The 25,110-nt window shown below is 39.7% G+C and overlaps 1 protein-coding gene across 1 annotated transcript in view; it reads left to right on the top strand.

Moving 5' to 3' along the window:
* Positions 1 to 25,110, top strand: part of NWD2 (NACHT and WD repeat domain containing 2) — a 184,890-nt gene that overhangs the window by 59,115 nt on the left and 100,665 nt on the right. Inside the window, exon 2 of the mRNA XM_025922342.2 lies at positions 15,760 to 15,848. Within this exon, the coding sequence (XP_025778127.1) occupies positions 15,760 to 15,848 (89 nt within the window). The remainder of the gene's footprint in view (positions 1 to 15,759; positions 15,849 to 25,110) is intronic.

Raw genomic sequence — 25,110 nt, 5'->3', positions numbered from 1 at the left:
TCAAATTATGTATTATTTGAGTAGATCTGAGATGCCACATATAGTTCTTACTGAATATTCTTTAAATAGACTTTGGCACGAAAGGAAGAGAATAATTAGAGATGAATTATGCCAATTTGAGGAATTTTTTTTTTTAATTACAAAGAAACTGACAATTCCGAGTCACCAATTTTGCAGTAACTCTGTTTACTACGGAGATACTAGGGAATCATTTTGTAATAAATATGAACTATTTTTGAAAAGAAAAAAAAAATCTTACTTTGTTATAATAAACCACAAAGAGGTATTTAAGCTTCTTCAACAACATGCATGGTTTTAACTTTAATATTCAGTTTAATGACTCTCCTGGAAATTTTAACAAACAGACTAAACAAAGTATAGAGACACTCAGAAAACATGGGGAGGGAATGAAGAAGGTTTTAATTTTCACCATGTCTGATTTACATGCTAGCTTAAGATCGTAATTCTTTTTAACTCCATAAATTAAACATTATTATTTTATGCAACAAATTTTTTAGGCTTAGTTATACATTTACCACTTTCTTTGTACACCAACATTTTTTGCATCTCAGACTGAACATTTGGGACAGTTTTGGTTTGTTTGGTTTTTTTCTACCTGAAATATATTCTTTTTAATTTCCTTCTAAAGGAAGATGGCAGAAACTCCCTTTCTGTTATTCTAAAAGCATTCCCCTTTTGCCCTTTTTCTTGAAAGATAGTATTGTTGGTTACTTCATTCCAGGCGGACAGTTGGTTTTTCTCTCTACAGAGTGAAGAAAATATTCCACAGTCTTTTGGCTTCAGTACTGTTGCTGGTGTCATGTCAGCTACAAATATAATTGTCATTATGTTGTATGTAATCGATCTGTTTTCCTCTGGCTGTTTTTCAGATCTTCTCTTGTTGTTGGTGTTCTGAATTTTCACTATGATATGGAATTCTTTATACTTATGATGCCTGGGATTTGTTCGCCTTCCTGAGGACTGGTACCTTTCAACAAATCTGGCAAATACCTAACCATGATCTCTGCAAGGACTGCTTGATCTCTCTTGTCTGTCCTTCTGGGACTTGAGAGATGCCTGTTAGATTTCAGTATTTCACCCCTATCTGCTAATCTCCCATATTTTTCTTTTCTTTATATCTCTGTACTGCATTCTGGATGATTTATTCATACTTTTCTGCTCACTTACCTTTCTTCAGTTGTTTAACTATTCTATTAAATTTTAAATTTAAATATTTTTTATTTTTATTTATTTTTAATTTTTTTTAGTTAATTTTTTGAAAGAGAGAGAAGCAGGGGAGGGGCGGAGAGAGGGAATTCCAAGCAGACCCTGCACTGTCAGCATAGAGCCCGATGCAAGGCTCAGACTCTCAAACTATGAGATCATGACCTGAGCCGAAATCAACAATCGGATGCTTAACCAACTGAGCCACCCAGGCGCCCCAAATATTTTTCATTTTTAGAGATTCTTTCTTCAATATTAGTGTTTTTCTTGGTTTCGTACTCTTATTTTATTCATCACCTACTTTTCTTTCTTTAAATACATTAAGTACTTATTTTGTGTTCCAGATAGTTTTGTAGTGCTGTGTGGATCTGATTCACCTGGGTTGTTTGTTTCAATTCATGGTGCGTTATTTCTTTGTGTTTTTATTGATTTTTGTTTGCATATGTGTTGATAGGAAATGGATAAGGCTTAATATTCCTTAGAACATTTAATTTTCTGGATTTCATTAAGACATTGTTAAAAAGTATGCTTTTCAGGCACCAGGGGTCAATATCAGAATGGGACTATTTAAAAATAAATTACAGACTTAAGATTTATTAGACCGTAAATAAGATGAATTTGCACTACTAACCTGTAGGAAGCTCAGCTTGTGATTACATGCATCAGGGAGATTGCTTTTTCTTTCACCTTATGCAGATATGATGGTCACAGTTTTTCTTGCTGATTTATTTTTGAGTCATCCTCACATTCAAGATACAGGTCTGTGGGGTCATAGCCTTTTCCATAGTTATCCTGTTATACCCATCACTTTGGGGCTCTGTGCTTTGACCAAATACCCAACAGTAGAGATGACTGATTTAACAGCAAATAACTAAAAGCTGGCCTCAGGGATCTCCTAATTTCTGAGATTCACTATGCCTTGGACCTCTGTGCATTGCTTAGTTTTTTCCATCTGTGTGACACATATAAAAATATTTTTTAAATATTTTATGCTGCATTTAGTTGTGTTTAGTGTGATACTTGTACAGGTTTCTTTTATTCAACATTATCAGAAACAAGTCCATTATTAACTTTTATGATTTCTTTTTTCCTAAAATGTATTTAGGTATAGAAATAATACTGAATTCCTACTGGAAGTTTTTAAGAGTATTTTCATAAACTGATAATTAGAAGAATAAGTTTATATATTTTTAAAACTAAATTTGTATTTTTAAAAAAATCTTAGATTTAAAAAAATTTTAATGGTTTTCTCTAAGGCTTTAAAAAAATATCTAGATAATTTAATCTTTTTTTTTTTTTTTTTTTTTGAGAGAGAGGGAGGGAGCACACATGAGCAAGGTAGAGGCAGAGGAAGGGGGAGAGAGAGAATCTCAAGCAGGCTCCATGCTCCGTGCAGAGCCCAACCCAGGGCTGGATCTCGCGACTGCAAGATCATGACTTGAGCCGAAATCAAGAGACGGATGCTCAACCAGATGAACCCTGCAGGAATCATGATCTGAGCCAAAATTAATAGATGCTTGGGCGACTGGGTGGCTCAGTCGGTTGGACATCCGATTTCAGCTCAGGTCATGATCTCGCAGTCTGTGGGTTCGACTCCCACATCGGGCCTGCTTCAGATTGTGTGTGTGTGTGTGTGTGTGTGTGTGTGTGTGTGTGTGTGTGTGTGTGTGTGTCTGCGCCTCCCCAGCTCATGCTCTGTCTCTCTCAAAAATAAATAAACATTAAAAAAATTAAAAAAAAAGAGTTAGATGCTTAACTGACTAAGCCACCCAGGCACCCTGAAAATTCAATCATTTTGAGTAATATGATGTGGGACAAGATACGATTGTTGTGGCTACTTTACCATTACTCTTTCAGTACTGAAAATTGTCGTAAGTTTAAAAAAAATGCTTTAATAAATATTTGACCCTCAAATTGTGTGATAAAGTAATTGCAAACATTTATTGAGCATTTATCATACACCAGGTGTGTTTAAGTACTCCCAACACCTCATAAGGCTGATATTAGTAATGTTGATTGCATGTGACAAGTGAAAAATAAACGGAAACCCAGAAAGATTTAGTAATTTGGCAGAGATCATACAGCTGGTGCATGAAGGAGCTGGAATTCAGACCTAGGAAGTTTGGTTCCAGAACCACACTCAGTCAGTCCACTGTCCTCTCTGATACCAGTCGGTGTACCTTACAGAGCAGGTAATGGGCAAGATCGACTAAGGTGTACCTTTTATTTCATGTTAATGATGGTACTCAAAAAATAGTTGCAAAATGTGCTGGGATTTTGATAGGGATTGTGTAGGATCTGTAGATGATTTTAGAGAATCTCAGGCCAGTATTTGGTAAGGATTGTCATTCTGACAATTTTGAGTCTTCCAACTCTTGAAGATGAAATGTCTATTTAGATCTTTCTCTCAGCAAGGTTTTATAGTTTGTAAACGCGATATGTCTTGCATTTCTTTTGTTATATTTATTTTTCAGTGTTTTATTATTTTAATGCTACTGTAAGTGCAGTTTTTATATTTCATTTCTGGATTGGGGTGAGTATAAAAAAATATGATTGATTTTGTATGGAATATCCAGCAACTTTGCTGAACTCGTTTATCAGTTACTGAAATTTTTCCTCTGGATTCCTGACTTTCCATATAGAAGATCTTGTCATTTGAGAATAAAAATGGTTATATTTGCTTATTTCCAATGTTATTGCCTTTCTTTTTTATTATTATTATTTTATTTTTTATTTTTTATTTTTTATTGTTTTTCACTGCACTGACTGGAACCAGTAAAATGCTGAATAGATGTGACAAGGAAGTGTTCCTGATCACAGGTAGAAGCCATTCAGTTTTTACACCATGAAGCATGGTGCTAGCTGTAGAGTTTTGTGCAGATGCCCTTTACCAGAATGCGGAAGATTCCTCTCTGTTCCTGTAGCCAAGTTTTTGTCCTGAATGGGTATTCGATTTTGTCAAATGATTTTTTTTTTTTTCTGCATCTGTGGAGTGATCATATGGTCATGTCCTCGTGTAATGTAATGGCATGTTCCATTAATGATTTTCAAATATTAAAACTAACCTCTCCTTCTTGTAACAAACCCCTGTTGGACATGATATATAGGTTGCTGAACTAAGGTTGCTAGTATTTTGAAAAGGATTTTTGCATTTATGTTCATGAGGGTTATATTAGTCTGTAATTTTTGTTTTGTGTTTTTTTTCTTTCGATATCTTTGGCTTTGGGTTTAGGATTATACAGCAGACTTAAAGAAGGAATTGAAAACTATTTTCCTTACTCTGTTTTCTGAAAGTGTTTGTAAATGATTATTTCTTCTTTATTGATATAATTTACCAATTAAACACTCCAGAATGGTGATTTTCTTCATGAGACGATTTTTAAGAGTTCAGTAGTGTCAGTATGCCATATGGTTTCTCCTTCATTCCTATTTTGATCATTTGTCTTTTTTTTGTCTTAGTCAACCTAGCCAAAAGTTCATAAATGTTACTGATCTTTTAAAGAACCAGCTTTTGACTTTACTGATTCTCTGGTGGGGAGAGGGGGGTGTTTTGTTTTCCTGATTTCTATTTCATTGATTTTCATGCTTAATTTTTTCCCCTGTTCTTTGCTTTGGGTTGAGTTTGCTCTTCTTTTACTGGGAAGGTGGACTCTTGAGTTATTGATTTGAGACCTTTCATTTTTGTTATAGGTATTTAAAGATAGAGATTTCTTTCTCACCACTACATTTCATGGCTTTTAACATGGGTTTTTATTCACTTCAAAACATTTGTTTCTCTTGTTGCATTGATCTTTGGTACATGAGTATTTTAGAAGTGTGCTGTTCAATTTCCAAATATCTGGAGGTTTCCAGGGGTGCCTGTGTGGCTCACTCCATTAAGGATCTGACTCAGTTTTGGCTCAGGTCATGATCTCTAAGATCAAGCCCCACATCAAACCCCACATCAGGCTCAGTGCTGACAGCACAGAGCCTGCTTGAGATTCTCTCTTTCCTCTCTCTCTACCCCTAAACCCCACCTCTCTCTCAGAATAAATAAACTTAAAAAAAAAACCTGAGAGTTTCCCAAAAATCTTTATGTTATTGATTTTTTATTCTATTATAGATCATATTTGTTACAATTTTAGTACTGTTAAATTTACAAGACTTGTTTGTGGTTTAGCATATGACCTATCATCAGAGCACTAGAAAAAAGGTGTTTTGCTGTCTTTTGGGGGGGATAGTTCTACAAATGTCAGTTAGGTCAAGTTGTTTGATAGTGTTGTTGAAATCTTCTGTATCCTTGTTGATTTTCTGTTTTGTAGTTTTATCCATTATTAAGAATAGACCATAGAAATCATTAGCTGTTGTTGAAATGTCTATTTCTCTTTTTACTTCTGTCAATTTTTGCTTTATATATTTTTCATCTCTGTTTATAATTGTTATATCATGGCTCTTTTTTTTTCTCTAGTATTGTTTCTTAAAATCTGTCTTGTCTGATTTTATATATTCAGTCTGCTTTTGGTTCCTGTTTTCATGTTATTTTTTTCTATCCTTCTACTTTCAACTTCTTGGTTTTTTTTTTTCTTTTAAAAAAATTCTTACTTATTTTGAAAGAGAGAGAGGAAGTGATCAGGGGAGAGGGGCAGAGGGAGAAAGAGAGAGAGAATCTTAAGCAGGCTCCAGGCTAAGCTGGAGCCTGACACAGGGCTTGATCCCATGAATTGTGAGGTCATGATCTGAGCTGAAATCAAGAGTTGGGCATTTAACCAACTGAGCCGCCCAGGTGTCCCTCAACCTATTGGTGTTTTTAAACCTAGTGTGTCACTTGTAGATAGCATACAATTGAATATGGTTTCATTATCCTTAGATAATATCCATATCCAGGAGACAGTCTTTTTCCATTTGAGCGTTTATTCTTACTTAAAGTAATCATTGATGTGTTTGGGTTTATTTCTCCTTTTGCTCTTTGTTTTCTACATAACTCATGTCATTCTTCTTCATCTGTTCTCACTCTACACTCTTCTTTGTAAAATATTTGAATGTATCTTTTTAATTTTTTTAAATTTACTTATTTTGAGTGAGAGCACATAGGGGAGGGACAGAAAGAGAGGAAGAGAGAGAATCCCAAGCAGGCTTCATGCTGTCAGTGTAGAGCCCAACGCAGGGCTCGGTCTCACAAGCCAGGAGTCATATCCTGAGCCGAAATCAAGAGTTTGATGCTTAACCAACTGAGCTACAGGCACCCCTTTTAGTGTATCATTTTAATTCCTTTGTTATATTGTTTTTATTTACTTTTTTAATGCTCTAGGGATTATAAAATCTATCTTATTACACTTTAGGTGAATACTAACTTAATTCTGGTAAAACATACTTTGTGCCACTATGGCTCCATTTTCTCCTCCCTGTTTTTGTTACTATTGGCATGTGTTATATATATATGTATGTTTGTTAAAACCAAACAGTGCAGTGTTATAGTCTTTTTTTTCAAGAAGCATGTAAAAGAGGTAACCAACTAAATAGATATTTGCAAATGACATATCAGATAAAGAGTTTGATTCCAAAATATATAAAGAGCTGTTACAACTCAATACCCAAAAAACAAATAATTCAATTAAAAATGGTCAGAAGACATGAACAGATATTTCTCCAAAGAAGACATCCACATGGCCAACAGACACATGAAAAGATGTTCAACATCACTCATCATCAGGGAAATACAAATCAAAACCACAATAAGATACTACCTCACATCCTTCAGAATGGCTAAAATCAAAACCACAGGAAACAACAAGTGTTGGCAATGACGTGGAGAAAAAGGAATCCTCTTGCACCATTGGTGGGAATGCAAACTGATGCAGCCATTCTGGAAAACGGTATGGAAGTTCCTTTAAAAATTAACAGAACTACTTTACAATCCGGTAATTACATCACCGAGTATTTACCCAAAATATACAAAAACACTAATTCAGAGGGATACATGCACTCCTATGTGTATTGCTGCATTTTTTACAATGGCCGAACTATGGAAGCAGCCCAGATGTTCATTGATTGATGAATGGATAAAGGAACTGTGATATATATTCACAATGGAATATTATTCATCCACAAAAAAGAATGAAATCTTGCCATTTGCAACAATATGGATGGAGCTAAAGAATATAATGCTAAGCAAAATAAGTCAGAGAAAGACATGCACCATATGATCTCACTCATATGTAGAATTTACAAACAAATTCTACAAATTCTACAAAACAAAGGAAAGAGAGACAAACCAAGAAACAGACTCTTAACTATGAAGAACAAACCAATGTTTACCAGGGGGAGATGGATGGGAGGATGGGGGAAATGGGGGATAGGGATTAAAGAGTACACTTATCGTGATTAAAGAAGATAAAATGACAGGCGCCTGGGTGGCTCAGTCGGTTAAGCGTCCAACTTCGGCTCAGGTCATGATCTTGAGGGCCGTGAGTTTGAGCCCCGTGTCGGGCTCTGTGCTGACAGCTCAGAGCCTGGAGCTTGCTTCGGATTCTGTGTCTCCCTCTCTCTCTGACCCTCCCACGTTCATGCTCTGTTTCTCCCTGCCTCAAAAATAAATAAACATTAAAAAAAATTTTTTTTAAAAGAAGATAAAATGATTTAAAATTTGTAAAAAGTATATAAAGGAATACAGAAAAAAATACATAATTATGTAATCTTTTTTTTACATACTTTTCACAGTGCTTTTCATTCTTTGTATGGATTTGTTAACGTCTGATGCCATTTCTTTTCAGTTTGGAGGACTTTCTTTATTTTTAATATTTTTAATATTAAATTAATATTTTAAAATTTTTAATGTTGGGGCGCCTGGGTGGCGCAGTCGGTTAAGCGTCCGACTTCAGCCAGGTCACGATCTCGCGGTCCGTGAGTTCGAGCCCCGCATCAGGCTCTGGGCTGATGGCTCAGAGCCTGGAGCCTGTTTCCGATTCTGTGTCTCCCTCTCTCTCTGCCCCTCCCCTGTTCATGCTCTGTCTCTCTCTGTCCCAAAAATAAATAAACGTTGAAAAAAAAAAAATTTAAAATTTTTAATGTTTACTTATTTGAGAGAGAGAGAGAGTGCAAGCAGGGGAGGGACAGAGAGAGAAACATAGAATCTGAAGCAGGCTCCAGGCTCTGAGCTGTCAGCACAGAGCCTGATACGGGGCTTGAGCTGACAAACTGCATGATCGTGACCTGAGCCGAAGTTGGACACTTAACCGACTGAGCCACTTGGCTGCCCCTCTTTTGTAAATTCTTAATGCAGATCTGCTAGCCGCAGCGTTTCTCAATCTTTTTAAATTTGTTAATGTTCTTATTTCACTTTCTTTTCTCAAGTTTATGGAGGTACAATTGACAAGTTGTAAATATTTAAGATGTACAACTTGATGTTTTGTTACACACTGTGAATTAATCACAATCAAGCCAATTAATATATTCATCACTTCACATAGTCTTTTTTCCTTTTTTTTTTTTTTTTTTTTTTTTTGGTGATCATGCTTAGGATCTTGGCAAATTTAAAGCCTAAAATACAGTATTGTTAACTATATTCACATTTCTCTCTCTATTTTAGATCTACTTTTTCATCTTGCCTAAATGCAACTTTACACCCTTTGACCAACCCCTTCCCATGTCTCCCTTCAGCCCCTGGCACCGATCATTCTATTCTCTGCTGCTGTGAGTTTGACTATTTTAGATTCTACCTGTAAGTGGAATCGTGCAGTAATTTTCTGTGTCTTATTCCATTAACATCATGTCCTCCAGGTCTTTTTTTCTTTATACATAGTTTTATTAGATATGGAACTCTTGGTTGACCTTTTTTCCCCATTATTTGAGTATGTCATTCCATTGCCTTCTGGTTTCCATGCCTTCTCATGAGAAGTCAACCCTTATTGTATTGTTTCCCTTAGTGTGATGAGTCATTTTTTGCTTGCTGTTTTCAAGATTTGCTCTTTATCTTTGGTTTCAACTGTTTGACTAGGTGTCTAACTGTGGATCTCTTAGTCATTACATATTTGGGTTCTTTCATCTTCACGGATGTGTAGATTAATGTTGTCCATTAAGTTTGGGACATTTGCACAATTATTTCTTCAAAATTATTTTCCTCCTTTCTCTTGAACTCCTGTCCTTCTGGGACTCCCTTTACCTATGTACCACTCCAGCAGATGCTGCCCACAGGTTTCTGGGAACTTGTTTATTTTTCTTTCTTCCTTAAACACGGTGACCTGAAGTTCTCTGAATACATCTTTAATAGCTGTTTTGCAGTCTTTGTTCTCTAAATCTCATATAGGAACCACCCACAGCTCATTTCTGTTGACTGCTTTTTTATCCTGAATAGGTGTTACATTTTTCTGTTTCTTTATATATCTCAAGATTTTTTGTTAAAAAGTAGACGTTTTAGGTAATACACTGTAACAAATCTGGATTCTGATTTTTACTTCTGAGTGGTGTTTTTTTAATTTGTTGGCATATTTTGTTTGTTTGTTTAGTTACTTGCCTGGACTAAATCCATGGCATCGGTTCCCCACAGTTCAGGCTGCTGCTGTCTCTGCCCAGTTATTTGATGGTGATGGTGGTGATGATGAAGATATGCCTGACTTCCCAGGGATCACCCACTTTTCTCTGTAGCTTAATGTCTGTCAATGACTTCAAGAGTTTCTTCTCAAATGCCTCAAGCCAGTAGGGCTTCTGTTCTCTGCCAGTTTCTATGGGCTGGGGAACACCTGCAAAGCTTAGCCAGTGTTTAAGTCTATCCTAACTTTTACTTTCCACCCAGTCTTATGTTTACACTGCCTATGTACACAGGCTCAAAGTCAGCCACAAATACGAGGGTAGCTTTCAGTCTCTCTTGTGTTTGTGGGTAGCCTTCCCATCAGCTAGGAATTTGCAGAGAACTTAACAAGGCCTTCCATGACTGTTTATTTCCTTTGTCTCCTTTTTACATTTGGGTGAAACTATAGGTTGGCTGAGCCACAGAGGTCTCTCTACCTCTGAGACCACTGCTGCTGCCAACAACACGGATGGCCATGGAGTGTTCCCATGCTCCGCTCCAGATCAAGCAAGTGCTCTCTAGCAATGAAGTTGTTGATACTCACAGCTTGACCTTGTCTGACATGGGAAGGGGTGTGGCAGTTAAAGAGGAATGGGACAGTCCCATAGATTCTCACTGTTCTCACCCAGAGTTGAGTAGTTTTTCATTAAAGTCATTTCCCAGTTTGCTTTATGCCTTTGGTCTTCGGTGAATTTACAGAGAATTAAAATGCTTATTTTGACAGTTTTAGTGAATTTTATTGAGGATCTAATAAATTCCCCACTATACCAAACTCTGTCATATGTTTTGTAACATCACCCCACATTCACACACGACTATTAATGCTGCAGACACAGTCAGTTATTACTTGAAAACGGTATTGCATTTTGATTTGTGTTAGCTTTGTGGAGACACATTCTTTAGTTGGGATTAATCAATGTTTTCATTGTAGATAGCATCTATTTGCCCATTCACTTATTGACTGTGTACTGGGGTCTGCTTTAATTTCCACATTGCAGAGGTGAATGAGAAAGTCCCAGCATGTCATGAACTCACAAGTCTATTAGGGGAGACAAATTAAAAATTATAATATAGTATATGATGATACATAGGAGTGAGCACAGTGCTCACTGGGATGAGCTAGACAGAGCATGCCTGCCTCTGAGTAGTAAGAAATCACTAAGTATACTACCTTTGATTGGGCCTAAGAAAGGTCAAAGTCTGCCAGGCAAAGGGGATGCAAGGATAAAGAATTCTGAGCATGGAAAGCAGTATGTATTAAGGACAAGGGTTGGGTTCAAGTAATAGCTGAAAATGTACCCAGGAGGGTACATGGTAGAGAGCAGTAGAACATGGAACTTAGCTAGAAAACACATTTACGTCTACTGAACTTCACAGCCTTTATCTTCTGGGCCACCAGATTCCAGCCAAGACCTGCATTGATCAAACTAGTTATTGCTTTTCTTTTGTCTTGGATTTCTCTCCATCTGTTCTCTGGAGTATAAGACTGCAATGAGGAGGGACAGATAACAGGTCAATCAAATAGGAGACTTGGGGACCCTTCGGGTTGAGAGATGGTGAGTACAAAACTAGAGAGTGGCCAGATTCAAAAGATGTTTGTGATCAAATTGACAGGATTTGGTGATACATATAAGGGTAAGCGTGGCTGGTTGGGCACAGAGAGCTTAGAGGGTGTAGAGAGGAGCCAACCTCTGGAAGCCATCAGACAAGAAATCAACCCAAACAAAAACAACAGAAGCCAGGTAGGGTGTCCAGAGGAATCACTGGCTGACAGGCCAGGGGAAGAAAGAGAACCCAGGCAAGAGCAAATGTACAGAAATCTGGGAGGCTGGGCTGGAACAACAGTTGTAGCAGAGGGTGTGGGCTGGATCCTAAATGAATTTTCTGAGCTGCCCGGATGGAAGCGACTTAATCAAATGCCCCTGGCCTTAAGTTTGGGTGAGGCAGGGACAGTAAGAAGTCCCCGTGCAACATGGTCGTGTTGGCATTTTTACTTATTTCTTTTTAATGTTTATTTTTGAGAGACAGAGAATGAGTTGGGGAGGGGCAGAGAGAGAGGGAGACAGAGAATCCGAGGCAGGCTCCTTGCTGTCACGGCAAAGCCCGGTGCAGGGTCAAACTCACGAGCTGGGAGATCGTGACCTGAGCTGAAGTCGGACGCTCGACCGACTGAGCCACCCAGGGCATGGCCCTTGGCACTTTTATTTTTGATAGAAATTTGGAATTAATCTAAATCCCTCATGAAGTGGGATAAATGGTATTGATTAATAATACTCCCTCAACTAAGGCTTTTCCTGTGGGTAACTCAGACACGGCATTAGAAACGATCATTAACTCTGAGATCATTGAGGAATTATAGAAAACAACTTCTTAAAAACCTAGTAATGCTGCCCAAGTGTTAATGTATCTTTTCAAAGCGCTAAGGAGCTGGGCAGATACAAATGGATGCAGTGACTATGTAGAAAGAGTAAATGATGACATACCTTGTGTCTGACCTACACTTTTTAAAGAGGTCTCTTTTTATGTGTGACATTTTGTAACTTAATTTTTCCTGTTTATGACATTCTAATGTTTTTTTAATTGCCAACCATCCGGATTTGCTGTTAGTATGAATTAGGTTTTTTAATATAATTAAGCCAGCTTATCTGCCACCCATTATAACTAATCCATTCTATCTTAATTACTTTTCCATTTCCAGAGCCACTCATCACCTATTAATACAAATATAGGAAAATCTGAGACTTTTTTGTAACATAAGTAATAACACAAAACGTCTGTCAGATATGTGCATATGTTTTCTTCATATTTTTAGGAAAGGTCAACATGACTTGGTAAAATGTATTCTGCCAGAAACACAGAAACCAAAAAAGAAACCAGTATTTCAGCCCATTCACTTACCTCATGAAACCAACTTTATAAGCCACATCGTTTATTTCCCAGAATTTCCCCTAGTCTTGATTCTGGGTCCATCCAGTGACAAATTGTGATGTAGGAAGCCCTTCTGTTTCCGGAGGTAATTACAAGGAAGCATTGCCTGTCAGCTCATTTTGGTCACTGGTGCATGTGTGGGTTTTTTTTTTTTTTCATTCACTCATTTCTTAATCGAGCATAACTCTGATCACTGGCGATGTCGCAATAAACGAGACAACAGAAGGGTTCTGACTCTTTGAGCTCACATTGCAGTAGGGGAGACAAATAGTAACTGAATAGCAACAGTAAAGTGATGAGTAATGTGCAAAAGACTTGAGAGGTGATGTGACAGAGAGTGGTTCATAGATGGAGGGCTCAAAGAGGCCTCTCTGAGGAGGTGGCTCTAAAACTGACACTTGAATGACAGGAGATGCTTTGAGATGACCACAGGACTAACCATTACAGGAGGAAGTCACAGCTAGCGTGAAGGCCGTGAGTAGGTGTGTAATCCAGTAGTGGTAAGAGATCCCTTTGGGGGAGGGAGAACATTCAAGGTAAGAGGCATGGATGTCATTGCAAGTGCCTTGCAAAGCCCCTGGAGGGCTTTCTGTGATCTGATTGGCATTTGTAAAAGAGGAGTCTGGCTCCTCTGTGGAGAATGGTTTGAAGGGGGCAAGAATGAGAACAGAGAGGCAGAGTCCAGATGAGAGGTGAGTTCAGCATTCCTTAACCATTCTATGAAGTTAGTCTATGTGTCATTTTCAAAGATTGTTTCTTTGCACCGTTGCATATTTCCTCTAGTGAGAGTGAACTATAGCATACGGCTCTCTAGATTCAAATCCAGCTTCTCTAACTTAGTGGTCATATGACTCAGGCAAGTCTCATAACTTCTGTGTATTTCAGTTTCCTCTTATTAAAAAAATGGAATAATAATTTTACCCATTTCAGAGAGTTGTTGTCAGAGGGACTAAGAAATACTTAGAATAAATAGAAATACTTAATACATGACTACAGTAAGCATTTGGTAAATATTAGAGATTAGAGACTATATTTCTGTCTTATCCTCATAATATGGCACATTCAGATGGCTGTACCTAGTAATGAGTTACAATAACATATTAAATAATTTCTGCTCCTTCCATCATTTCATAGTTTCTCATGTTATTTTGATACTACGTTAGTATACCTTAATAGCCCTTGTTTACTTAATTATGTAATAATATAATCATTATATCATGCATGTTATTTCCAGCTTCCACATCTGGTAGTAGTTGTTTAATTTTAATGTTAATTTTTAAATGTTTGTTTATTTTGGGAGAGAGAGACCACGTGCACATGTGCGCACTAGTAGGGGAAGGGCAGAAAGAGAGGAGGAGAGAATCCCAAGCAGGCTCCACACTGTCAGTGCAGAGCACAGGACTTGATCTCATAAACCATGAGATCATAATCTGAGCTGAAACCAAGAGTTGGACACTCAACTGACTGAGCCACCCAGGCACCCCAATATTTGTTTATTTTTAAAGTGACTTTTGTTACTTGTGTTTTAAACATGTACAGCCTTTTAGAGAGATTGGTTGAATATTAATCAGCTTTATTGCAAAGTTAGTGTTTTCAGCCCTTAAAATGGGGTGAAGGGGGATGGGGCTCTGATCCTGAGATGATAAAACCCTGTAAAAGCTTAGCATACTGCCTCCACTAGTGCCTTAACAGCACGTGGGCACTGCTCAAATGTACCACTCGGTCCTCCAGCTTTCCTTTTAAACTGAGGGTCCATGCTGGATCTATGGTTAGAAAAGACTCGGACCATATGGTGATTTAGAAGCCTTGTATTGAGTTTCTGGTTTCCCTGTAAATACGGGTTTCTGTCACTTTGTCAGCCTCCAGCTGCATTTCAGACTCTTGAGATTGGTTATTTACATCTCAAAATAGTCTTGAGAATAGTAGGAAAGTAGAGTAGGTCAGCACAGCATATGGTTGAATTTGCATGGACAGACAAACGAGAATAATAAGGCAAGTCTTTTAAACTGGCTCTTAGTTATAAATGCGGTATGCAAATGTTTTATAGTTATGGCTGGGATTGAGGTACATTTGGCAAATGGTAATTTTTATGAGATAAGACATTAACCTAATTTTTAAAATCTCTGTTCTCCTCTTTCACTGAAGTTAGTTGGGCAGGGAACAGCCTGTCTTTGCTGTAAGCATTTTACGGCGACATCATCGATGCAGATAATCTCCCAGCACAGGTGGCTTTGGAAAGCCCTTTCTGTGCAAAACACTTGCCATTAAATACATACATACTCTGTGGTTCTTCCGGTTTCAAGTTCTCTCTTTCTTCTTGTATGTTTTTTTTTTTTTTAATGACGTAAATTGTAACATGATTTTGAAGTTTTTACGTGGTGTGGAACATGTGACACAATTCCCCTCTCTGATAAACAGGCAGTCCCTGTGCCCAGGGTGGCAGGCGTTACTCTGCTAACCCATTGGCCAGTGGAATCTACCAAGTTTGGATGTTGGCTCCCACAATTTGTCCCTCCTCACTGTTGCATTGATTGCATGGATGCCGTACTGAATTTTGTAAAAGTCTAATTAGTCCTAAGTACTCTAGGCATGATGATAGAGATTGAATTTTTTTGGAAATTGGTAACTGAATTAATGTGTGTGTGCATGTGTGTGTGATTTTGTAACTTTTACACTTAATGGGGCTAAAACACCTCATAGCCAATAGCCCTATGATTTTTTTCTTCTGTCTCTTCCAAAGACAGCACGTCTGGCTATTTAAGAGATTCATGTGTGGGCATAAAGGCTCAAATATGAATTTCCAGCCCTGTCACATACACGGAACTGACCAGTGAGACTCCCATCCATTCCTCAGGCTTCCTGTGCGTGTCTGGAAGAGGGGTCACTACTCCCCGTCCCCTATTAGGAACAGGGCTCCCCAGCTTGTCAGATATCCCATCATTTCACAGTTGGCACCCAATCTGGTTATATTAATGTTAATATTAATTGTAAGTTTACCTTGTTTTTCCAGAAATACATACGTGTGGACATAACTCCCTCTCTATGTGTTTGTTTTTCTACCACAGACACAGGAGCAGAAAGACAGGCACTAAGAGAAAATGTGTATCCTAAATTGAGAGAATTCTGCAGAGAAAACTATGGATTAGAATTTCAGGTAACTCTGACATTAATTTCATTTTTAATAATGTTAGCTAAATAATGTTTGTGTTTATTGTCACAGCTTCGGTGTTACAAACCAAGTTTTAAGCTCCCCCCAAAAATTTTACTTCTTTAAGCATGGGTAAAAAGGAACAGTGGAAAATGGAAATAAAATATTTAGTTATTTTTGATGCTTTGCACTTTTATGCTGTTTCTTGGACCCTGCCTGGTATTGGCTCACCTTTTCCCTGTAACCATGTTTATTTGCCTCTTGGCAATCTCCACTATTTTCAAAAAGGTGAAGGTTGCTGAGCACCTGTCTTAGGCTGTGGTCTCTGGAAAGGTTTTACATCTAAAAATTGGGACCAGCTTTCTCACAGGTGTTTTTTTTGTTTGTTTGGTTTTGTTTTGTTTTGAGCAACTGGCCAGTCCTTGCTTTCTATCTTGCCTTTTAGTTGCTGTTCGCATTGTAGAATGTCCTTTTTCCTATTTCAGGGATTTGCCATTTACAAAAAAAAAAAAAAAAAAATTTACATCAACCTTTCAAGAGACAGTAACTCTTCATGTCATTGCTAAAGTTCATGAACACCCTGGCATTTATAGATACCACGGATTTTGCCACCTAATAGCAAAGTATTAGAAAACATTGGGCATATCTTGAATATCCAGAAATTTAAAAAGTAAATGCCTCCTGCAACAGATAATTTTTCAACCTCATTTACAATGGACATCTTACTTCTCCAGTGCTATCTTAACTACATGTTTCCACTGTTAAGTGAGGAATAAGATGTACCAGAGGTTTGTGGTATAAGAGTGCAAAATGCATCTTTGTTAGTGGAAGAAAACTTCATCCTTCATTTATTTCCTCCTGAATATTTTATCTTGGTACACTTAATGATGCTTTCTCATCTGATGGATAAAGTAGTTGGTCTCAAAATGACTCCATTCTCTGTGCATACTGTAAGTCAGCAACAGGCCATTATGACACACATATTGAACAGTTACTCATAAGTCACGAATTGCTAGATAAATTGTGAGCCTAAATTAAATCCCTTGTTGTGAATTCAGCACTGCCTTCCCTGGGGAATCTGGTTCTACTGATAACAGGATCTCAACTGCTACAAAAATTCTGATCTGTCAAGATTCCCAAAGACTTAGACACTCCTTGGGGACTCAGTTACTATAGAGAAAAAGATGTGGCCAAGCACGTTAATCCCATATTTGAGTTTGTTTGGATTTGCATTATTTTTTTTTTTTTTTTTTTAGTAGAGGGAGGGAGTTGTTGAGCTACAGACCAGCCTGCATACAACATGGTATTAAGATTAGCTGAGAGGAAAAAGAAGAAAAATATATTTTCTAAATTATAAGTAGTCCCAGGAAAAGAGAAATAAAGCCAAAGGAAAACTGTAGAAGGCAGGGTCCATAGAATAAATTGACAGCAAGGATCATTGAACGAGGCAGGTGCATTGAACGAGTCTTTGAGATGCCAGGAAGCAGTGGAAACCACACTGGGCAAAAAAGAGCTGGAACTGAAGCCCGGCTTTCCACTGTGACTCCTTTAGTCCGGTGTCTGAAACACGGGGGTGGTGACCACTTCTGCGTCTGAGGCTGTGTTTGGAATGAAAGTTTGCTAGTTCGCATTTGCTTCCCACCTTCTGAGCCTAGCAGGAATTCAAATATGTAATACCTGAATCTTCTAAAAATATACGTCTTAGTATAGTCTCTTCTAGTAAGTTGTTTATAGATCTCCCTAAGGATATGTTTTCTAGTGAGATGGTTTTCTTCCCTCAAGTGCAACAAAATATGATGCTGGAAGATTCGTGAAAAAAAAGAAACAAAAAACAAAAACAACTTCTCTATATATTACTCTGGATTTCATCATTGGCTGTGCATTGAACCCAGAAGAAGTGAATTTCCTAGATTTACTTAAATATGCACCGATCTGTTTTATGCCCCCTTGCCTTTGTTTATGCTGTCCTTTCCACCTGCAGTGCTCTGCAGCCTGCTTCCTTCCCTGAATAAGTCCTACTTATTCAGTTATATACATTAAAAAATGTTTAATGTATATTTATTTTTGAGAGAGGGAGACACAGAGTGCAAGTGGGGGAGGGGCAGAGAGAGAGAGGGAGACACAAAATCTGAAGTGAGTGCCAAGCTCTGAGCTGTCATCACAGAGCCCGATGCGGGTCTCAAACGGTGAGATCAGACCAGAGACAGAGTCGGACACTTAACCGACGGAGCCACCAGGTGCCCCTAAGTCCTACTCATTCTTAAGACTCCTCACCACCGCCCAGTAGCTGTGTGTCCTCCCTGTGGTTCCTTGAATACTTCAAGCCTGTTCCCGTTTCAGGGTTTTGCCCTGGCTGTGCTTTCTCTGTAAGAATGTTCACCCCCCTCATCTTCACATGGGAGTTTCCTTATTATTCTCCAGGTCTCCACAAAAATGCCACTTCCTAGAGATACTTCCCTAGCGACCCAGTCTAAAGTAAGCACCTAGGAGACTTCTTTTACGTCACCCTATTTTAGTTATTTGCATAGCATGTCTCAACACTGGATATTTGCCTTTTTTCACAAAATGGCTTGCTTATTATCTCTCTCCCACTAGATTGTAAGTTTCACAAGAATAAGGACTTCTCTGCCTTCTTGACAGCTCCCCTCCGAGTTCTAGAATAGTGCCTGACACATAGTAAAACTCTGTAGGAATGTGTTGAACAAGTGAAAGCCTTACTGACCATATGAATGAATGAAGTCTAAGTCCAACATTACTTGCTTAAGGAAGTTTTCTCTGATCCTCTGGCCCCTCCTGGGATACGCCATGTACCCTCCTCTTTGCTCCCCTATAATCCTAGGCATAACTCAACAGTGCATCCAGTTTGTTCAAGAAGTGTTTGTTAACCAATGAACACATGCCAGCCAAGTGCTGGGAACACAAAAACAAACCAATCAGACCCTCTTCTTGTGGAGCTTCCAGTATTGTTGGGGGTGGCAGACAATAAACAATATATCCCAGTGGTTATGGATGCATTTTCTTGAGTAAATGCTTTTAAGAAAAGACAGGATAAGGGGGTCAGGGAATGCCAGGTAGTCAGAGAAGGACTCCTTAATAAGACCTTTGGACAGAGGTCTGTAGAAAATGAAGGAGCAAGTCTTACAGATGCCTTGGTAGGAGAATTCCAGGCATAGGCAACAAGGAAAAGGGTCTGAGGACCCTTGTGGGAGAGGACATCAGGGTCAGATCATATGGGACTTTGTGGGCCAAGATTAAGGACTTTGTACGGTTAAGAAGGGAAAGGAGGATGTTATAGGATTTACATTTAAGAGAGTCATTCAAGGGGCTCCTGGGTGGCTCAGGTGGTTAAGCGTCCATCTTCGGCTCAGTTCATGATCTCACAGTTCATGCGTTCGAGCCCCACGTTGGGCTCTGTGCTGACAGCTCAGAGCCTGGAGCCTGCTTCAAATTCTGTCCCTCCCTCTCTCTCTCTCTGCCCCTCCCCTTCTCATTCTCTGTCTCTCTCTGTTTCTTAAAAATGAATTAATGTTGGGGCGCCTGGGTGGCGCAGTCGGTTAAGCATCCGACTTCAGCCAGGTCACGATCTCGCGGTCCGTGAGTTCGAGCCCCGCGTCAGGCTCTGGGCTGATGGCTCAGAGCCTGGAGCCTGTTTCCGATTCTGTGTCTCCCTCTCTCTCTGCCCCTCCCCCGTTCATGCTCTGTCTCTCTCTGTCCCAAAAATAAATAAATGTTAAAAAAAAAAATGAATTAATGTTAAAAAAAAAAAAGACATGTAAGAGAGTCACTCAGGCTCTGTGAGGAGACTGGAATAGGGGTGCAGGAAAAGGTAGAAGCAGGAGAACAGTGCAAGTTAAGAAATGATCACGGCATGGACTAGAATGAGCGATGGAGAGAATGAGACATCTGGTGAGGTCAAGTTTTCATCACCTGTCTCTAAGGTCTGCAAGTTCTCAGGATTGGAATTGTCTTACTCATCTTATCCCAGTGATAAGTCAGGTGTCTGGCACATAGTAGGCTGTTGAGTTAAATATTTATTAAATTGGTAGAATATACAGTTACATTTTACACAAGGCCTTAAAACTCTCTCTCTCTCTCTCTCATATATATATGCCTGTTGGTCAGGCTTTTTTCTCTGTTTACTTAATTTTTTCATTTAAACTAAGATATTCATTCATTCATTCTTAGTATGCACTAAGAATATATAAATCTGCCCCGCCCAGCGCCCACTGTTACTCTGAACTGGGAGTAAGCCAGGTTAGGGCAGGAACCTCTAGAGGGGGTGCTCGACTCATGGGCACTTAGGACACCTCCATTTTGAAAGTGATTTTCGTGTGAGTCCAGCCACTCAACTCGGTATCATTCCTTAAGAATATCTTCTCTCCTGGGTGGCTCGGTCAGTTAAGCATCCGACTTAGGCTCAGGCCAGGATCTCACTGTTTACGAGTTCAAGCCCTGCCTCGGGGTCTCTGTTGTCAGCACAGAGCCTGCTTCAGATTCTCTGTTCCCCTCTCTCTCTGCCCCTCCCCCACTTGTGTGCATGCTTGTCAAAAATAAAATTTAAAAAAGAAAAAAAACTCTGATAACCAGCTTCTTCAGTGGCATCTAGTATTGATCTCACTTCATCTTATTCCCCAATGTTCATAAACCTGTTCCTTTTCTTCGCCTTTAACATCCAGTACACCCTGGGTGTTTTTAATCCTTAGACCCCCAGTAAGAGTGCTGTCTTCCCCCTAAGCTGGTGCCTCTGAGTGATCCCCATGTCCTCATATCTGGCTCTCTTCCCTCCAGAGTTACATGAAGATAAGTCTCTATTTTTGGAATGTTAATATATGTGAAATGGAAGCCATCCCTCTCCTTTTGTCCAGTTTCTCAATTGCTATTGTTTTCTAGTCTTCAAAACTTCAAGATCTTAGCTTCCAGCACATTCTTCACCTTTTATAACTGCCCCTATTCTTGTTGATTCACCTGCGACAGCATTTCTTAGAAATTCACCTTTTTCTTCCCATTTCACAAGGCTCTGTCTTTATTCAGCCTTCTGTTTCTTAGATGCTGAATGACTATGGCATTTTCCAATTCTCTCCCAGCACTGGACATTTTGTCTTCTGGTCCAGACTGTCCACAGCTGCTCAGATCATCTTCCTTAAACAGTATTTATCAGATTTAATTCATTGTAAGATGTTTCTTTTCACATTTTTACTTCTCAGAAATCAGAATTCATCTTACAAATAGCACATCCTGATGTAATTGGCAGTGCGTTTGTGTTTTTAGTGGAACATACAGTATTGGAGCAGCCTACAAGTCCTGATGTTTTGGATTCAGTAGAATACAGTGAATGATGTCATTTATGGAGTGTAGTAGAAACAGCATGAATTTTTCTGTTAGAAAGACTAGGATTCAAATGCTGGGTCTGCAATTACCAGTTCTGTGAGTCTGAACAAATTGCTTGATTTCTTTGACATTAGTTGACCGTTCTGTAAAATGAATGGGGGGTAGTGTTTATCTTCCCAGATTGTTTTGCGAAGGCATGAGATGACACGAAGACCCTGGCACGTGGAAGGCACTCTGCCAATGTTCATTTGTTACTGCCTCTCGCCTTTTTAAGTCTCTTCTCCTGATTAAGAACCCGGTGTAATGAAATGATTTATGTGCATTTTCTTTTGCCTTTCTAAGTACAGCAGGAGACTTCTGACCAGAGGCATCTATCTGTCTGAGGGGTGCTCAATGTCTGGTACAGAAGGAATACAAACGGGAAGAATGGTTAGGAAATACTGTGCCGCATACAAGAAAGACCAGAACCTTAAAGGTCAGGCTGTTGGCTTGAGAGAAGATTTTGCTAAATTCGTTTAATCCTTTAGCACATCGACCAGTACTGTAGGACTCTGAGCCTGGAGGTCTAAAGTGTAGAGAAAAGGGCTGAGTTTGTCCATAAGGCAGAACCAGAACCCTCCCCCTGTAGCCTGCTGGAAAGTGATAGGAGGAGAGAGAAAGGCAGAGTCAGCATGTATACCTTTCCTTTCCTTGAGTTCTGCTTCAGAGAAGGGGCCATGGGTTAGATAAGTGAAAATGAGCGGGAAGATAGGTAGCACTAAGGGCACCTTGCCTGTGCTCTCTACTTGGGACTCTGGAAAGAGATGGCCAGACAGTAACCACCCTTCCCCGACCCCACCCCAACCCTGCAAACAGACCTGGGCTTGGCCACATCATGGCCGTGGCAGCAAGTGACGATCAGGCTGAACTTTCCCAGGCTGCTCTCAGTTATTGTGTGTCATATATTCTGAGTTAAGAGTCAGTGCTAGTCTCCACGACCGGAAGAGGTGGCTGCACAAAAGGCCGTGGTGAAGAAACTGGATGGAGCATGGGCCCATGGCTTGGGGCAGCTCATCCACAGCAGGGGAAGCTGGCCTGGCTTGGCTGGAGAGCAACACGAGGCTCTGACCCAGCTGAGAGGGAAAGACCAGTCCCTGGGTGATGTGATGCCAGCAGCCAGTGGGCATCACCTGGGGGCCATGCCCAAGCACTCTCATGTTTTCCCTTCAGGATATGAGGTTACCTGGATATCATCTTAGGGAAAAGAAGCAGGGGAACAGGGAAGCCATGTCTTTTAAGAAACTCGGCATTTTGATCCAAGAGAGAATAAGCACCTAACAGAGTCCTGGAAAACATCAGTTTACACTAAGGTTTAAATTGGATAAAACTGAAAGTTCACGGTCTCGCACTAGCCAGAGGGTGGAGACTTGGACAGGAGGCACAAACTGGTCTTAGAATTAAGAAGCTGCGCTCTCTGTATGTATCCGAGTTGTAGGCTGAGTGAAATTCCATGTGTCTTACACTACCTTCACCTTGCTAACGATTACCAAGTTGAGCAATCGCTTGGTCTCACACTGAAGGTCCATCCGCGGTTGCCCCCACCCACTCTTCCTCCGCCACAGCCCTCCTGCTCTGTCGAGCCCAGCCTCCTGCTCTATGCTGATTTTTTTTCCTTGCAGCCGTCTGCCTGCTCACAAATCTCAAAATGTCTTTGCCTCCTGAGTTGCCAGAATACATCATTGGCTTTATAATTGACAGGCTGTGTTGTGATGCCCTTGGTTTTTTCTCCACATTGTCAACTGATGGACTTTTCCATTTGCTGTTAATCAAATGCGTGCTTCTTAAGTGAAATGTATATCCTCTTATGGAATCACAGGTTGTTTCACTCAGGCAAGCACTTCAATTTGTCTAGCTCACTTCACATTTCAGTTCTGCCCATCAGTGCCTGCACAGGTCTTAACCAACTTGATATTCCGTAGAAGTATTATAAGTGTGTGACATCATCTTTCTCCCATCCATGAGCCCATTGGTTACAAGAGGGAAGGAAGATTAATAGAGATGAGAAAGAGAAGGAAAGCAGTATGTCATAACTGACCTACTGTTCTAGTGTGTTTTGTAAGTGTTGGCTCACCATTTCTGCAGCACGGAGCGGCTCTTCTGGAATTCTCCTGCCTGACTTCCCAAGACAGTATTCTTGTTCCTCCTTTACCTGGTGTGCACAGACAATCTTCTGCCTAATATTTCTCCTAAATATAGAGCAGTGGCACTGTGGGGAGCTCCAGAATTTACTGGAGGAGCTATATACTTTGCTGAACATTTAATTCTGCTAAATTGTGGCTGGCTGATTACCCCAACGCTGAAAATCACCCAAGAAGATTAGTCCTCCAGTAAGCAGAATGAGAGATCCTCATTTGCAGGTGACATTTACGTGTCCCAGTTGGGTACAATCACCGTGAAGCCTTTCTCAGATTCTTAACACAAGGCACCTATTTCTTCCTATCCTCATTTTTTATTTCTTACAGTAGAGAGAGGATACCTTTTAACAAGACTGCGCCGTAGAAAGAGCACTCTTATTTAAGAGATCTGATTTGTCAATAATTAGTTGTAAACCATCGAAAAAGTAACTTCAGCTCAGTTTTCTTGTTTCTTCTACTTGATCTGTATTTTCTTTTGGCTCCCACAGTTAATTATGCTGTGACCTCATCATCTCTTTATGGACAGGCTGTCACATTTCTGTCTTTGGGGAGCTTCTATCTAGAAGTCCCTCTTCTCCGAAGAACAGCCTCCTGTACATTTAACCTTCAAGTCCAGACTTCCTCACTAGTGTCTGACCCTCAAGTCCTCAGGGCAGATTTAGGTCATTGGTCCCATGGGCCTCATGTATTTATTCACAGACATTGACTGAGCTCTTGCTCTGCACGAGGCAGAGTTGTGGGAGCAGCAGATACCACAGTATTGAAAACGAACCTAGTCCCTGCCTTCGTGGAGTCGTGAATGGTGGTGACCAGAGTGATTCTGGCTGCAAAGGGAACACAGGGTGCTCTGGGCATGCACAGTGGGAGGCTTCCTCAAACTTTGAGGCCTCAGGACAGCTGCTGAGGAACTGATGTCTAAGCTGAATCCTGAAGGATGGGTAGATGCAGATGCCCACATTGAAAAGAAGAAAAGTTCAGGCAGAAAAAACATATTTGCATAGGCAAGTTTGGAAAAGAACTTGAACATTATGCTGTACTCACTGCCTACCAGGCACTTACCCTGAGTGCTGTGTGTACTTTAACGTGTTTAATCATTGCTGTGAGCCTGGCTGGTAAATTCCATCTTCTCCATTTTATTGCCTGGGGATGCTTAGAAATACAGAAGTAAATAACTGCTAGAGATCTCATAGCTAGTAAACCGCAGAGTCAGATTTGACCCAAGGCAGTTTGGCCCCAGTGTCCATGCTCTTCAATCATCGCACCAAAAAGCCTCTTATGTTCACATGTTCACAAAAATGTGTATGGCTAGGTACAGGTATGTAAATATAAACATCTATGTAAATGTATGTGTACATTTCAATATATATTTATACACTTGTACAAACACATGTGTGAAGGGCATATACATAACTAGAACATGAACAGTGAGGGGGGAACGTGATAGGAAATGAGGGTAGGGAGTTGGGTAGGGACTAGATCATGGAGGATCTCATAGAGCAAGTCAGGGATTCTAGATCCGATCTTCAGGCTGATAGGAAGCATGGGAAGTACCGTAAAGTAAACAGCCCAGGTTCAAATCCCACCTCCATACTTGCGACCTCCGGGGCTTTGCACAGGTTACTTCTTTCTGCCTCAGCTTTTTCATTTACAGAAGAGAGACAATATTCTTGTCTGTCTCGTAAGTTTAAGGAGTAAATAAGTTACTCTGTGTAGTATCTGGTAGAGTAGGAGGAAATCTTAGTTCTGGTGATCACATCTGCATTCTA

The sequence above is a fragment of the Puma concolor genome, chromosome B1, assembly GCF_028749965.1.
Source record: "Puma concolor isolate L17-30 chromosome B1, mPumCon1.1.hap2, whole genome shotgun sequence".
Lineage (NCBI taxonomy): Eukaryota > Metazoa > Chordata > Mammalia > Carnivora > Felidae > Puma > Puma concolor.
Note: the sequence above shows the minus strand (reverse complement) of the source record. Positions and strands in the feature narration are given on the sequence as shown.